The sequence below is a fragment of the Hipposideros armiger genome, unplaced genomic scaffold, assembly GCF_001890085.2.
Source record: "Hipposideros armiger isolate ML-2016 unplaced genomic scaffold, ASM189008v1 scaffold_204, whole genome shotgun sequence".
In the NCBI taxonomy this organism is placed as follows: domain Eukaryota; kingdom Metazoa; phylum Chordata; class Mammalia; order Chiroptera; family Hipposideridae; genus Hipposideros; species Hipposideros armiger.
Genome location: NW_017731554.1, coordinates 2,263,902 through 2,281,631, shown reverse-complemented (window position 1 = coordinate 2,281,631; position 17,730 = coordinate 2,263,902). Strand labels below are relative to the sequence as shown.

Below are 17,730 nucleotides of genomic sequence, written 5' to 3'. Positions count from 1 at the left end.
CTACGCTGTCTCTGGCGACTCACAGCAGCCCAGCTCCAGGTTGAGCTGTTGTTCAGCATCTTAGCTGTAGAGGGCAGTGTCACCTACCCTCATATGTGGGATCCGAACCGGGGCCCTCTGGTGTCCCAAGCCAGCTCTTAACTAACGCGCCACTCAGCCGGTCCTAAAACTAATTTTTTGTAACCATACTGTTTGTATTCCAGTTAAAATAAATAATAGGGTCCAGAAAACTTTTAAGTGTGTTAGTCAGGAAAGCAGCGTGACATTTGTAAATCAAATTCTTCATACCATGTAGAAGCAAAACCTTCTGGTGACAGTCTCTGAGTCTTAGTTTTCCTTTTCTTCAAATTCCTTCACATTTTGCAGCATGAGACATATCATACGTTTAGAATGTAAGTTTGGAAATAAACTAACAGGTGAATGTGTGGCAAAACTTTTCTCATTCTAAGCAAATTTGAATTTTCCAGAATCAGTGAAAAAAATATTGCTCTTAGCAGTAGAAATGTTCCAACTTTATTTATTTATTTTTTTAAGCTGAGTCATCCTGCCCCCTGTTGGCAGCTCAGCTCAGGCCGGGCATCGAACCGCTGTTGCTCAGAGCTCGCACTCTTGCGCGAGCTCTTAACCAACTGAGCCACTCGGCTGGCCCTAGCAGTAGAAATGTTGAGAGCAGTCACTTAGAAAACAAGATATAGGCCATGTGGCTAATATATAAGGAAAAACTTTCCTTTTTCCCAGTTCCTTTTGGGAAAATAGGACTTTCTATATTTGTTGACATGGTAACATTAAATATAATGTCTTATTATAATGCCTATGGATTTTGTTTTCCTCAAGGTACTGCCTAGTTTTCGTGAGGCAATAAAATCAATATTAAAAAATTATTAGTCCATTACCAAAAATTGTTATCAAAAAATAAAATCTATTGATATTTGTAATTATTACCTGACTACTCTACATTTTAAAATGTACTATACCTTAAAAGCAAAACAATCTCATTCATTCAACTATTGAGTGCCTATTATGTGCCAGACACTTTACTGTATGCTGAAGATATAAAAAAAGAGTTAGATACAGACCCTGCCCTAGAGAAAATCATAGTGGAATTGGAGAAAGACACATAAACTGATAAAGATACTTTACAAAAAACAAAACCAATGAGAATGTGAATGAATTAGCTTTAGATTAAACTGGCAATTGTGTGTAAGATAGATTGATAAGGGAAATACTAGAGGCAAGAGGGCACTTGTAATGCTAACCATGAGCTAGAAGTAAATCAATGAGGGCCTAAATTAGAGTTAAGGCAATGGAAATATAAAATAAAGAGCAGAAATGAGAAATATCTCAAAGAAAAAATCTGCAAGACTAGGCAATTAACTAGATATAAACATAAAGAAGGAAGATGAGTAAAAGATATTCAATGGTGATAAGAATGGTGACAGAATTTTGAACATAGGAAGAGTTTACTTAGAAGAGAAGGGAATGTGTCCTGTATTGTCATTTATTTCCCAGATATCAAGGCAGAAAGTAAGGATCTGGAGTTCAGGCTAATGTAAAGATTCAGGTAAAAAATTTGAGAATCATCTTCATAGAGGCATTGAAGCCTTCGGAATATAGGTGGTCACATTTAGAGAATCCTTCTCTTAGGAGACAGAAAAATGAGACAGATAGGCAAGTCTTAAAAGCAGGAAAAGAAACTTGTCACAGAACAATTCCTAAGAAAAAGGGGGTACTTGACATGTGTCAAGTTGCTGCAGTGAAGACACAGAATGAGGGCTAAAAAGCAGCACATAATTTGGCCATTGGGTCACTGGTGACCTTTGTCAGATGCTATATTGTGACTGAGTTTGTAACTCTACACTCTGCAAATATTATCTCTGCTTGTCAATGATTACCTACTTTTTTTTCTGACTGTCTACAGAACTTTTCTCATATTATCTAATAGCACTTATCACATACCATATTATGGAATAGTTGTATCTTTAATTCTCATTTTAGACAGTACTTTCCCCCTCTAATATCTGGAGAAGAAGCTCAATAATTATTTCTTGAACAAAAAGCCAAATAAATGGCCCACAATGGGATAAAGAAGCAAAGAGAAAATGTTATACTATTTAATGTTTACTTTACCAACAGTAAAGCTAGGTATTTATTTTAAAAATAACACAAAAAACCCTGATATTTAATGAAAAGCAAATCTATCTTAAAATGGTTAAACAGAGACACGGTCAAAAGAGATTATTCTGCCTGTTTCAAGATGGCAGACTGAGTGAGCACTGGCTAGTTTTCTCCTCCTCCATCAAATCCTGGAAATAACAGAAAATTACTGGTCACACGAGAACAAAGGAAATGAAAAGGTAAAAATTGGGAATAATCTGTGATCTACAACAGACTAAATCAAACTAAAGAGGCAAATCACAGGCTAAGATCAACATGGATCTTCAGAGGTAATACAGACACACAAAATGGCAATAGAACGATCAGGTGTTTCATGCCCAAAGGTGGAATATAGGAACAGAAAAGGGCCAAACAGCAATCAACAGAATTATTAGTTGGAATACCACACTGGGTGCAGCCAAGTCAAATCAGCCCATGTTCATCCCCTGCACAACACCCCTGGCAGTGACAGAGGGTATATGACCCAAGAAGAGGGTAATGAGTATAACATCTTCGATTGACAGGGCTGTGTCCTGGGTAACTAGTGACGCCTAGAAAGAAAGGAAAGTGTTCATTCCTAGTAGATCAGCCACTAGGATATCCAGCCCAGAAATACTTTCTACTCGCTCCTTTACTCCCACTGAATATCGAGTGAAAATTACAAAGGCAGGTCTTAGCCCTCTCCCAAGCAGGCTGCATCAAGAGAGGCAGGAGAGAATCTAACAACGAATTTCAATTATAAATAAAGATGCATATAGTTACAGAATGAGCAAACTCTCGAGGGATGTAAATACCATGAAATACAGAAAATAAGCTCAACAAATGAAGAACACACCCCAAGAAAGAGTTAAAATATAATCGCAATAGGATTTTAAAATAAGTATGTTGACTTCCACTTTTAACCATAATGAAGTAAGTGAAACCAGATGTACCCTTCACTTAAAACAACTAGAAAACTGGACAAAATAGATAAAACAAGTGTGTTCAGACACTGGGCAATAGGCAACACAGGGCTGTGATCCCTGAGAGAGGGGAAACTAATGAGGTGAGGCCTCCGATCTCCGGCTTTCTGTCTGAAGGCACATTCTGACTTCACAGCAGGGACCAAGATTCCAAGCAGAGCAGAGACAGAAATCAGAATTCAAGAAGCCTAAGGTTTCTGGAAGATGTGAAGCAAAGTTCTGGAGAGGAGGGAACTAAGCAGAAAAAAAGCTCACAAATTTACATGGGGGTAGCATTGTCTTTGCTAAATATTAACGCATGTATGTACAGGATGAAATTCTATAAGGTTGGGCAAAGAATGACTAGGGTGCTGTGGGCAGAATGGTTCCCAGAGCTCACACAAAGCTGAGAATCATCAAATTTCCACCAGCCAAAGTGGAGAGTTCTCACTGATCATTCAAGGCATTCAATACAGACTTCAGAAGAACCATACTTTAATAATGAAGGTAAATTATCTCTAGTGTAAAGGTTATACTCTAACACCCATCCTAACAAAACTTGGAAAGATTAAACAGAACTATAAGTAATTTAACTGCTTAACAAAGCTCAATACTCTTTAAAGGAAGACAACAAAATCCAGAGGCATGATAATATGTAGTTCACAATGCACAGCATCCAATTTAAAAAAGTTATTAGACATACCAAGAAGCAGGAAAACGTAACCTGGAGAAAAACAGACAATAGAAACAGACCCAGAAATGATAGAGACAGTGGAATTATCAGACAATGACATTAAAAGAGTTATTATAACTATGTTCAAATATTTAAAGGAAAACATGGTGATAAGAAAAAAAGAGCATCTAGAGATTAATATATAGGTTTCATATCTTCCCAGAAATAAGGGAACATATCACATCTAAGAAAAAAAAGAATAAGAAGTGGGAAAAAAACCAGAAAACTTGGAAACAAAAAAATCTAACTATTGAAAAACAAACCTCAATTGACTTGAGAAACCTGAAGCTTCAGCAAAAAAAACAAAAAAACTGCCTTGAATCAATATAATTAACCCAGCAGACTCCTGCAAAGACTCAGGAACTGATGGCATAAGGAACTCTGAAAGTTGGTGTGAGTGAAGCTAAAACAAGGGTGATCAGTTGAAGATGTTTTCATCCCCAGATCTCATCTCTCATTCTATGTAATTGGGTAAGTACCCTGACATACTCCAGAAGAAATCTAAAGGCTTAGTCTCTTGGGAGGCTAAAACAAAGGGTTTCTAGACTTAAGGGCTAGATATAGTTGAGGACAGGGATACCACATTGAAAACAGGGGGATTAAGTACACATGCATTCTGGATACTGACGTGCTTCAACCTTCTTTATCCACATGGCCAAAACTATAGCAACTAGGCCTTTACTTTCTGGGTAGAAGTCTTCTCTTAGGACTCTATTAACTCAAGAATGAAGAAAGAAACACGGGAATCTTCAATAAAAAAACAGTCAGTTCACTCCTACCCTAAATCTCATAGCTGGCAGATCCCATCCACTGGCTCTTAGCTCCTCACTCTTAACTAGGCATTGACAATGAAGTATGTCCAGTAATTAGCTACAGAAACCTCCTAACATAAAATACACAGACCAAAACATGTATAACAACAGAAAAAATATCAACTTGGAGAAAAACAAGAGACTATATCAAAAGAAGAAGGCCGGCCGAGTGGCTTAGTTGGTTAAGAGCTCGCTCAAGAGTGTGAGCTCTGAGCAACAGGGTCGCCGGTTCAATTCATGGCCAGAGCTGAGCTGCCAACAGATGGCAGGATGGCTCAGCTAGAAAAAAAAAAAAAAAGAAGAAAATATGACAAAATTATTGTTGTTCTCAGAGAGTTAAGACATTGTAAAATCATCAAATAAAAAATGAGTGTTATTTTAAAAGGAACAATCAGGAAACAAAATTAACTCACAGATACTAAAAATACAATAGCAAAAGAAAAGTTGGAGAAAAACTTTATGAAGTCCCCCAGAAAGCAGAGCAAGAAGACAAAGACGGAAAAGAGGAGAATAAAAAAAAGAAAAAAGTTAGAGGGCCAGTCCAGGATGTCAATATCTGAATAATAGGAATTTGTGAAAAAGAAGACAATGAAAATGAGGGAAGAAAACCATCAACCAAGTAATTCAAGATAATTTCCTAGACCAGAAGGATATGAGTTTCTTGACTTAAAGGGCCCACCAATTGCCCAGCACCATGAAGCAAAACAGACCTACACTAAGACCAAGGCACATCATTGTGAAATTTCAGAACACTAGAGACAAAGAGAAGATCTTACAAACTCACAGACAGAAAACAATAATTTCCAACACAATATCAGGAATTGGATCACTTTAAGCTTTTAAAAAGCAATCCTGGAAACTATAAGGCAACAGAACAATGTCCTAATTATTCTGAAGGAAGATAACTTCCAACTTAAAATTCTATTCCAAGACTATCTATTAAGTATTATTGTAAACATGTAAGATCTCAAGACATGTAAGGTTTCAAAAAATATGCTCCTATTATCCTTTCTTCAGGTTTCTGCTCAAATATGTACCAGTAAGGCTTTCCTTGACCACCTTTTATAAAAGAACAAATCTGCAACCCCTCTTGGCTTCCCTAGTCCTCTTCTCTGGAACACGGCATAATACATTTTCTTTTATTGAACAATCTCACTAAAATATAAGCTCCAAGAGGGCTAGGACTGTGTGTTCACTGACGTGTGCTGGGCACCTAGAGCCATGTCTCATACGCCACAGACCCTCAATAAACAATGAATTACTTTGATAGAAATAAAAAAATAATTTCAGTAGACAATGGAGCAATAACACAGACTATCTGTTCATGTATGAGGATAAAATACAGGCATTTAAAAAAATACAAGGTCTCACGGAGAGACCTCTCTCTGAAAGCAGAAAGAATATTCTCCAAAAGGGGAAGAAAAGATCAGTCTCTGTGTGGACTATGGTTTTCCCATTTTATCCTAAGTAGGAAATCTATCCCTCTTACCACCTTAATTAGCAGATAAAATCTACCTCTGGTTCTCTCCTTTCACAAACAAAGAAGTAGCTTTCTCTGAATTAATTCAGCCTTATTGAAATTCCTTAATAGCATGATTCACTTAATGGAAATTTATCCTGAAAGAAACAGAAAACACAGACTGCCAAAAGCCTCCCATGAATAGAATTCGGCTGGGTATGGTTATGGCCAAGATCAGAATAGCTGATGCTTCTCTCTCTTCCTTCACTGTAGTCTGGCTGCAGCTGCCAGACATGGGAAAAGCTCACTGCTCACAGCACAGAATGTAAGCTTTGAACCATAACTGAGGGCAGGCTGCCAATAATCAGCAGGAGATAGCTGAAATTAAAATAGAAGTTAACAGGAAAACTGGACAGCTTTTCAAAAGTGTCTATTCAATTAAGGCCTGTTATGCTTACATTTCCAAATATATGAAGCTTAAAAAGAATTTATTTAGTCATCTTTGACAAATCCATTTCATTCATCAAATATTCAGAAACTAAACTTTATTTCCTGAGATGTACAGACATCAATTTTTTAGACCTAGAAAATTGACTGTGATCTCTCCTAGACCAGTGGCCAAAGTCACTCATTCCTTTTTTGTTTTAAATCCCCAGCAGTAGTCATAGTACTTAATAACCTCATACAACTCCCTCATTTTTAGAAGACACTGAGGTTCAGAAACATGTGGCTTGCTCCAAATGTTTATATTTGAAGTTAGATCTAGAACTAGCAAACACTCCAGACTTTTCTTTTAATGTCTAACCCAATTTAAACAAAGGTGAGGGGGGGAGCAACACATTTTTAAATCATTAATCATGCTGGCTCTTTCATGTAGTTACTAGTCTACCCAAAAGTTAACCAGAAAGGTTTACAAATCATCTAATTAGATGTGCCCCATTCAAAGATAACTATGTTACAGGAGTCCAACAATAATTCAAAAGGAAAGATCCTAAATTTTATACCCAAGGACAGTCCAATTTAATTTGCATGAATTAAACATTTGCATACCTTCTGAAGTATACACCAATTTAGTATTTTTCTGCACTGACATGTACCATCCTTAGACGTGTGAAAGTAACATTCGCCTATACATCTGTAACTTATGTTCAGTTAATAAAGCTCATATAACATGTGATGGGGATGTGACCGGAAAGGTAGATAGGGGCTGCGTCATTATACCAATTCTATGCTAACCTTTGATTTTATAGTGAAGGCAGTGGGGAACCACGGAAATACTTTAAGTACAAAACACAAGGATCAGATGTGCATTTTAGAAAGATAATTTTGACAGCAACATGGTAGATAGATTAGAAGAGGGACAAAGCTGGAGGCAAAGAGACCTTAGGCTGCTTGCTGAAGTAAATCAAGTGAGAAATGATGAAGGTCCAAACTATTAATAAAAGAATGACGGAACAAATTGGAGAAGTGAGTACAGATTTAAGCAGTACTGCAACTGGGACCCTGCTTAATAATTTAAAAACTCAAAGAACTAAAACTTAGAGTCATACTGATGTTATAAAAGTGAGTAAAACCTTCAAAGTTTATTTAAGCTCATAAATAAAAGGCAAATGAACTTTTCTAACATTACCTTCAGACTGTTAAGATAGTAACCAAAGGTCACAAAAAATTGTCCTTTAGATTCTCTGAGTAACCAAGTGTCTAAAGGTATTTTGGCTAAAACAAAGACTTCTTTTTAGTCACCAGCATCCTAATATGTTACCATTGAAAGGGAAAGACAGGAAACGAATCAATAAACCTCAGGCACATGCTTGGCTTGGAAAGACACAGCATATCAAGGGGCAGAAATCTGAAAACAAAGGCCCTGGGTAATTTAATTACCAGGCCGGAATCTGCTGACTGCCGGTTTAATTGTTTGAATAGTGCTCAAACTGTCTGATGAGGTGACCACCTTAAGATTTTTGCACCATTTATTGCATGTGACCACATGGACAAATGAGAAATAGCTCTAAAGAATGTAGGCATCTTGACTAACTTTTGTTAATCACACTTATGATTCCAAAGGAAAATTTGAGAGTTGAAATATTGTATTTATAAATAACCCAAGGTTCTTTTTAGCAAATCATTTGCCATTACATACTCCGTGCTGCCAGATCAAGAAAATAATATCCTTCCAAAATGAGCACCAACTGCTATACAAGAATTGGAGAACAAAAATTACTGAGATTAAATTTATATGCCCTTATTTACCATTATACTCTGAAAAGGTTATTTTAGGGAAGTGTGGGAGTTGGAAGAAAGAATGTAACTGTAGGGAGGCAACTACCAGTAAGTACTCAAAAACTGCTTAGTACGCTAGAGGAAGCCAATTTTCTCCCTTGATTCAGTTAGCATTTCCTCATTCATGTTTATCTCCGGAAGTATAAACCGACAGAAAACTCCTTTCAAAAACTGAACAAAGAAGTACCTCAGACTCTTCAACCTGGCAGTGTTCTCCTGTTGGCTTCACTGAGTAAATAAGGTGTATAAGGCCAAAGTAGACTATTACATCACTCATTCAACAGGTGTTTATAAAATGCTGTGTATTGTGCGAAGCCCTCAGCTACAATCAGTAGAGATAAAAAGATACACATGAAGACTTTAAATAACAATGAAGGGCAGTATTAGATAAATTCTAAAATGAGTTGTGCAGGAAAGAGAACTATAATGCTCTCGTAAGAGGAAATTAATGTGGATTGAATTCATTGAGAAAGACTTTATTGAAAAGATGGAACTTCAGCTAGGACCTTAAAAAGGGGGAGATTTGAATATGTAGAGAACAAAGGGCTTTCTAAGAAAGGCTCCAGATCAACATGGGCACAGATTTGGAATCGGAAATTTACATGTTTTATTTTGAAAACCAATATGGAGATCAGCCCAGTTATGTATGGGTTTTGTGGTCATTAGGTTGGATTTGGTCATTAGATTTGGTAGGAAGTCCACTGGCCAGTTTCCAAAGTACTGAAAACAGGGGCCGAAGTGCTTCCTACGTCCATGAAAGATAAGGAGGAAATACAGGACCAAAGTGACATAAGAAGCTATAGCAAGAATAGTTATACCCACCATAGTGGACAAAACTGCTACATGCTTTGCCTGTTTCTAGTTGTAATGATACATTAACTATTTAACAAGATTCAATGCAATTAACTGACATGCTTAAGGGGATGAAGGGAGGGCAGAGGATACCTCTGGCAGAAGAAACAGTAATGTGCAAAGTCAGAGACAGAAGAAGCTTGTTAAATTCAAAGAACTTCAAAGAGGCACATAACCAGTTAGCACAGTGGAGTCGTTAAAAGCTCAGGCATTGATGTCAGACTATGGCCTCAAGCTTTGGTTATGCCATTTACTGGCTTACTTGCTCTGTAATTTGCGCCAATTGTTTAACCTCTCTGTTCCTCAGTTTCCTCTATTGTAAAATAGATATTAATAGCTCCTATCTTATAAGGCTTTTGTGAGGACAAAATGACACTGTATATGTACAGGAATTAGCACAATGCCTAGCACAAGGTAAGCATTGAAGAAATGATAATCTTTATTGTTTTTAAGGCCAGAGTGTGTAGAGTATAATAATCCTTGTTGGCCTTGTTAAGGATTCTGGACTTGACTCCTAAAATAATTGAAGCTCCTGAAAAATGTTAACAGTTTTGATCAGATTTTTGTTTTAAAAATATGGCTTACGTAGTGCCTCTTATAAGAATCCCCAAAGGAAAAATTTATTGTAGAATTTACTACCAAGAAAAGTTTTGCTTTTACCTGTCGTTCTCTTACATAAAATTCTGTAAATGACTAAATATTCTTTTCACTGTGACAGCCAGAAAGCTTACAGCCAAATCTGAAGCTCTTAGGCCCTTACTTTACTGCCTGCACAACTGTGTTTTCTTCCCCCACCTTCCGTGATTGTTTTCTGCTCTTCTATGTATTTTCTGATTCACTTCTTTATTCTTATTTATATTTTAGAATTATTGTTTTGTATTCTTCTTACTTCAACCATTTATGGAATGAGGTACAATCTAATTCACCACACAAAAATAAAGGGCATACACACCACAGTTTCATAATGTATGAATCATACATTGTAGACGCAGTCCCAGCATGGCACCGAAATCACTCTTTTGGTGTGAACCTAGTCAGATGGAGCAAGAAAACCAGATGGCACAGGAAACCTCTCTCTATGCAAAGAAGCAGCAGCAGAGGAGAGTGCAAAGACCTAAGGCCCTTCCTGAATTAACATGGAGAGTCAGGGCAGTCAATGCCAAGGGCAGAAGAGAACTTGAAAGTGGCAAGCTGCCGGGAAGTTACGGACAGGCTCAAGGTTAGGGTTTTTATTTTTTGTATATGAATGCTTTTTTCCAAAAGCTCTTCATTTTTTTCATACTTCATTGGTCCACTGTTCTATTTTCTCAGCTCATGTGATGCCTCTGTTGCTTCCATCTATCTGCCTCCTGGATCTCACAGTCAGCCAATTCAACTCTGACTTCTCTGGCCACAGCAACTCCTGCGTGCATTTGACCTTCTACCACTCCAATCCCCAACCTGGGTCGTTCACATTGTCTACCTTTTCTCCTCCTGGTTTGGCAAGTACTGCTGACTGTGAGTCTACAATGAACTCCCTCTCTGCTAACTACTGATGCTTTTATTCATCCCTTGACTATCATATGAGCACCACCAGCTGCTCTAAACCTTTTGCCCACGCGACAAAGTCTAATGTACTGCTCTTTCCCTGATGTCTCATCTGCTACATTACAGAATGAATTAAATCTATTCTGTATTAACACTCATCTCCCTTGTATTTCACCCCAAGCACCTCTGTAGCCAAGTTCCACTGGTTTTCAGGATACTGCATTCTCTTGGTTTTCTTCTCTGTCTCCTTTGCTGGTTCCTCCTCTTTTCCCAAATTCTTAATGTTTTAAGTACCTCAGGGATCAGACATTGGTGTCTTCGCTAATCATACTCACTACTTAGGTCGTTTCCATCTGTCAAGAAATTCTACTGATTCTACTTTCAAAACACATCATGAGTCTGACCCCTGAATACTAGTGCAGTGCTGCTACCCCAGTCTGAGCCGTCATCATCTCTCACCTGGACTACTACAACGGCCTCTGACCTGGTTTCCGTTTCCACCCTTGCTCATTACAATCTATTCTCAACACAGCAGCCAGAGGGATGCTTTTTAAATCTTAAGCTAGATGCAATCACTTCTCTGCTCAAACCCCTCTAGTGGTTCCCAATTTTATTCAAGGTAAGAACTGAAGTCCTTACAGTGGCCGACAAATTGGCCCCACTCCTGCCTCCCATTCACCTTTCTGGCCTCATCTATTATTCTTGCTCTTTGCTCTCTCTTTCTTTCCCCTCTCCAGCCACACTGGCCTCCCTGCTATTCCTCCAACACACCAAACACACTGCTCAGGACCTTTGCATTTGCTCTTCTCTCTCCCTGGAGCACCTTTCCCCCCACATAGCTATATGAATGCGCTTTTCAGTCTTTGCTCAAATGACATTGAGGCATTCCCTGACCATTCTATTTTATTTTGCAATCAACTTCTCCACTCCTCATGCCTCTTTGCTTGCTTTATTATTGCCACAGCACTTATCGTGATCTAATATACTACATAATTTACTTATTTTGTTTATTGTCTCTTTCCCCACACTAGTAGGTAAAGTTCTTGAGAACAGGGATTTTTGTCTGTTTTCTTTGTTGTGATGTTCTTCACACAGAACAGTGTGTGTCATATATTGGTTTTCATTAAAGATTTCCTGAAAAACTGAATGACTGACTGAATGAGTGAATGCAAGAAAGAAAAGGAAAGAGGGAAAGGAAGGAAAAGAACAAAAAGAAAGAAGAAAGGAAAGAAAGGAAGAAAGTTGCTCAAAGCAATGCAACAATCAATATGGTATAGCCAGCATCATAAACCAGATCTGCTTGGCTTGAAAGCCCATACCATTCTATTAGAACGCCAGTTAAGAAGAAGCTTCCAGTTGAAAGAAATAGCCTAAGAATTTAAATATGCTCAATAAGCAGTAGCATATAAAAGGAAAAAAAAAAGTAAAAGAGGCAAGCCAACTTTCTTTCCTTAAATACAATTATAAAATAATTGAATTGAAGCTATTTATTTAAAATCAACTATAAACAATATATTTTTAAAACTACAGAAGTATATATAATTCCTTGTTTTTAAAATAACTAAAATTAAAAATAATTTTGAGAGAATTAGTGACTTCTGCTTTCAACCAAGATAGAGTAACAGGAATAAATCGAATTTACCCTCCTGCCGGAAATAATCCTTTCCTTCCAACAAACAAACAAACGATAAAAATTTATAAGATATTGGTTTATAAGACATCATAAACCGAATATCAGGCAAAGGACAGTGATCACTGAAAGACAGGAAATAAATGAGGTGAAGCCTGTGAATGCCCTCAACTAATGCCTTGAGAAAGTGTGCAGGCCACAATATAAGGGCGGGGAAACCCAGGCAGAGCCCAGCAAAGTCCTTGAGTTGAGGAGACAAGAGCTCAGAGGCAAACAGAGGTCACAAAGCAAGAGTACCAGAGAACAGAGAGCTACGCAAAGAGAAAACTCTGAAGATCTGCAGAAGGTCCCCCTTGAGCATTCAGGAGAATACTGATTGCTACATGTGTGTGAAAAAACTACCCGATGGGCCGGCCGAGTGGCGCGTTGGTTAAGAGCTGGCTTGGGATGCCAGAGGGCCCCGGTTCGGATCCCACATATGAGGGCCAGTGACACTGCCCTCCACAGCTAAGATGCTGAACAACAGCTCAACCTGGAGCTGGGCTGCCGTGAGTTGCCGGCAACGGCGTAGGCTGCAGCCCCTGCTGCAGTGGGTTGCCATGGGCTACCATGTGTAGCCAGCAGCCACAGTGAGCGGCCGTCCAGAAGCCAGTGACTGATCTGCCTCGCCCAGGAAGAGCGCAACGATGGTGCCAACTTGGGCCAGTGAAGCAACGTCCTCCACAACTAGACTGAAGAACAAAACGACAGCAACTTGTCTGTTCCCCTTCCCCCAATTCCCCAGCACTGTTCCCATCCTCCCCCATTCCCCAATAAAAATCTTAAAAAAAAACAAAACCAAAAAACTACCCGAGGCCAAAGAAAGAACTATGTAAGAAAATGGGAGGGAATAGTGCCTGATACCAGAAATAGTGTCTGTTCCTACTGGCCAGGCCAAAAATAAAACCAAAAAAAAACCAAACAAACTCAGAATTCATGGGTAGAGTACTCTGAAGTGGGAAATAATTAGACCTAGACTGAGTACTGCTTAAATAATTTAAGGAAGACCCAAATGGGTCAAACTGTTTCCAAGTAACTTAACTATATCCCAGAACAAAGCTCAAGTTATAGGAATACAAAAACATGTAGCAACCAATTAGGTAAAATTGACAATGTCTGACATCTAATCAAAGACTACTAGGCATATAAAGCAGGAAAATATGACCAAAACTGAGGAGAAACATCAACCATTTAAAACTGACCCAGAACTGATAGAGATGCCAAATTAGGAGACATGGACATTAAAAGTTATTAAAACTATATTCCACATATTCAAATAGCTAACTAAAGACATGGAAGATGATTTTTTTAAAAAGGCCCTAATCAAGTTTATAGAGCTAAAAATGACAATGTCTGAGAAAATTACATTGGATGGAATTAATGGATGACTACACATTGAAGAAGAACAGATTAGTGAATCTGAAGACACAGAAACAGCAACTATCCAAAGTGAAATACAGAGCAAAATAAGAATTCTTTTAAATGGAAAAGAACACCAGTGAGCTGTGGGATAATTTCAAACAGCCTAACATATGTATAATTAGAGTCTCTGAAGAACAGAGTGGTAGGCCAGAAAAATTATTTAAGAAAATAAAGGCTGAAAATTGTCTGAATTTGACGGCAACTTTACATTCACAAATCCAAGAAGCTCAATGAACACTAAACATAAGAATCACGATGAAAACCACACAAAGGCACACCATAATCAAATTGTTGAGACCAGTGATAAAGAGAAAATCTTAAAAGTAACCAGAGAAAAAAGGCACATTACATACAGAGGAGTAAAGAAAATTATGACAGCAGATTTCTTGTCAGAAATAATGCAACTGAGAAGACAGTGGGGCAACATCTTTAAAGTACTGAAGGAAAAAAAGTCAACCTACAATTATATACACAGTGCAAATATCTTTCAAAACAGACAAAATAAAGATTATTTTAGATATATGAAAGCTGAAAGACTGCATCACTAACAGACCTGTACTACAAGAAATGGTAAAGAAAATCCTTCGGGCAGAAGAAAAATGATACCAGATGAAAATATGTATCTATACAAAGAAACGAAGATGAAAACATGCATCTATCTGCGAGGATGTGGCAATGGTCACCTCATTGGTAAATATATAAATTTTTTTTAAAAGACTGAAATCTCATCAATTTGTCTAAAATTGATGTTTTAGACAAAAATAATGACACTACATTTCACATGTATAAGATAGGTATAAGAAAAATGCATGGCAAGAAGATAAAGGTCAGAAAGGCAAATGGAAATATTATTGTAAGGTTCTTACGCCATATGTGAAGTGCTGAATATTACTTTTTTAAAAAATTAATTAATTTTTTGCTGAATATTACTTGAAGGTAAACTATAAGTTAAAGACTTGTACATGAATGTTCATAGCAATTCACGTGTAATAGCCAAAAACTGAAACCAACCCAAATGTCCCTCAATACATGAATGGATAAGCAAATTGGGGTATACTCGTATTCATACAATAGGACCTACTTACAATAGAAAGAAATGATATGTTGATACACAACAAAATGAATGAATCTTAAAATAATTATACTGAAAGAAAGAAAACAAAGAGTACACACTATATGATTACATTTATATATAAAACTCCGGAAGACACAAACTAATTTATAGTGCCAGAAGACAGATCAATGATTGCCTGGTGCTGAGGTGGAGAAAGAGATTACAAAGTGCACAAAGAAACTTTTGGGAGTGATGGCTATCTTGATTGTGGTGGTGGTTTCTTTCACACACAAATGCACATGCGCGCGCACACACACACACGCACACATATGTGTGTGTGTGTGAAAACTTATTAAAAACTTTTTAAATTGTACCCATTAAATATGTGCAACTTATTGTATATGAATTATTCCTCAATAAAGCTGTTTAGAAAACAAGTTTGAACTTAAACTTAGGTTAAAAGCCAAAAATATTTAGATTACCTACAGTGCTCTTTGGCTCCAGAGTAAAAACAAAATAGATGACAGCAAGAACTAATAAAATATTTATAATTTTTTAAGGGTTAGAATGGATCATAGAAAGGATTTAGTCAAATACTCTCTTACTAGAGATAAAGGAACTGAGTCCCAGAGAAATACAGTGACTTGCCCGAGGTCTTAGAGCTGGGGCTAACAGCTTACTAAACTGTTCAAGGTCCACGACGGCAGGGGTTGTGTTACTTAGGTCACCACTATGGTCCTTATACCTAGTATAATGCCCGGGACATAGCAGGAGTTTAATTAATATTTGTTGCTGATCTTTCCCCTAAAAAGAAAGGTGAAAAGGAAGATAAAAGGAAAGAAAATCTCCCTTGCAATATGATTGAAAGTTTCTCCCTAGATTTGATTCTGCAATCTCTTTAACACAGATGAGAGTACTAAGCAGTAGCTTTAATATCACAAATACAAGAGAATATATTATATTCCATATTTTTAGTTTACTGGATATTTTATTATATTTTAATGCTTAAAAATTTCTAATTCATGTTATCAACTCTTAAACAGGCAGAAGAATTAATAGAAAATACTCCAAGAAGATGAGTGACATTTTCAAATTAAAAAAAAATAAGGAAATGTGCTTACCAAAAATTTCTCCATTTTTGGCATATTCTGTCACAAGGTACAACATATTTTTGGTCTCCATTACCTATTGATAAATAATTGCATATTAGTCTGACAGGAAAGGATTGCAATTTACTACCACATTCTGTGGAGTTACCTATTTTAAAAGCACAAAGTGTCAAAATTATAAACAATTCAGAAGAGGGCAAAGTTTACAAGACTGACAATCTTCTCATGCTAACACTTTTGTGAAAAATCTAGACCCTTGCTCTTCCATGGACCAGCAGCAGCAGTACTGCCCAGGTGTCTGTTAGAAATGCAGGATCACAGGCCCTAACCCAGACCTGCTGACACAGAATCTACATTTTAACAAAATCCCCCGGTGATTATTATGCACATTTAAGTTTCAGAAATACTAATAAAGGTAACAAGAGTTTTGAAGATCAACTTTTTACCACCCCCTCACTGACTTTTCTAGCCCTGTGGTAGGCTCTGATTAAGAAAAAAATGATAAAATAGAGCTTAGTTTATCCGGCCTGTAGACTAGCTAATTTGGCACAATGTGATACCCCTCCTACTGCACTTTAATATTGTTACAAAGTACTGTTATTTCAAAACACTGTTCAAAAGCTTCTTTATAACTCCATTGCTATACATTTTTATTTAATTAGTTTTTCTAGGTTTAGAAAGGAAACGTGTCATTATCATAAACTTTATTTTTCAAACTATACTGAGCCAAAAGGAAATGAATTTATAAATTCAAAATGAGTGAATTTTAGATTGCTTCTAACACTCTATCCTCTTACATAACTGGCACATACTAATAATACAAAATTTAACTGCTATTTACTAAAAAAGCTAAAATTAATTTTGCCCTACCATGTAGGTTTAGGATTATTCCCTGTCAGGCCAGAAAACTAAGAGCTACCTACCATATCGGTCTAAACAGGTCAAATAGTAAATCAATTTAACTGATTATTAGTTCAAATACACAGAATTATCATATGAATCCTGGTAGTTTTAACCTCAGTTTGGCTTATGGTTCATTAGAGACTTCTAAGAATGTTATTATTTTCTTATAAGTATCCTCTTTAGGAATTAAAAAAAAAAAGCTTAATGGGAGAAATACTCTGATACAAATTTGACCTAAGAGGTCCGCCATAGTTGTAGAACTTTAGGGATTGTTTTGAGTGGCACACCACAGCCTCTCAATCTTAGCTAATGGTAATGCTGATGGTCTTCAAACCTTTTTAATTGCAAATTTCTACCAATGAAGTTTTTTTTAGTCAAATATATATGTACTTATGAATATATACATAAAGAGACATAAATTACATACTTGTGCCACTGTATAAATACATTATGAATGTTATAAAATGCACACAGAATCCAAGTTGGGGGAAAAAAAAGCCATGGACCGACCAGACCAGGACACAAAATAAGTTTGTTCTAAGATAAAAAAAAAATGCACACAGAAGATAAATCTAAAAAATAATTAGAAATTCTAATATTTTCTTATACCCCAACAGACACTTATGCTAATCCATTTCAGCACATACTGTGGTATGCTAGTACCAGCTCTGAGGGAAAAAAAAGGCTCTGACTTATAAACTAATGTCTGTGGTATAAATATTCCTGCCATCGCTGATTTTGAGCTACTAACATGATGTTAATCAGCCTGCTAAACTTCCAAAAATTTAACAGTCAGCCCTCACCAGCCAGTACAG

At 37.0% G+C, this 17,730-nt stretch overlaps 1 protein-coding gene across 2 annotated transcripts in view; it reads right to left on the bottom strand.

The window, feature by feature from the left end:
* SIK2 (salt inducible kinase 2) overlaps positions 1-17,730 on the bottom strand; it is a 109,433-nt gene that overhangs the window by 78,199 nt on the left and 13,504 nt on the right. For both annotated transcript variants that reach the window (XM_019653628.1, XM_019653629.1), the window contains exon 3: positions 16,025-16,088. In XM_019653628.1, the coding sequence (XP_019509173.1) occupies positions 16,025-16,088 (64 nt within the window). The remainder of the gene's footprint in view (positions 1-16,024; positions 16,089-17,730) is intronic.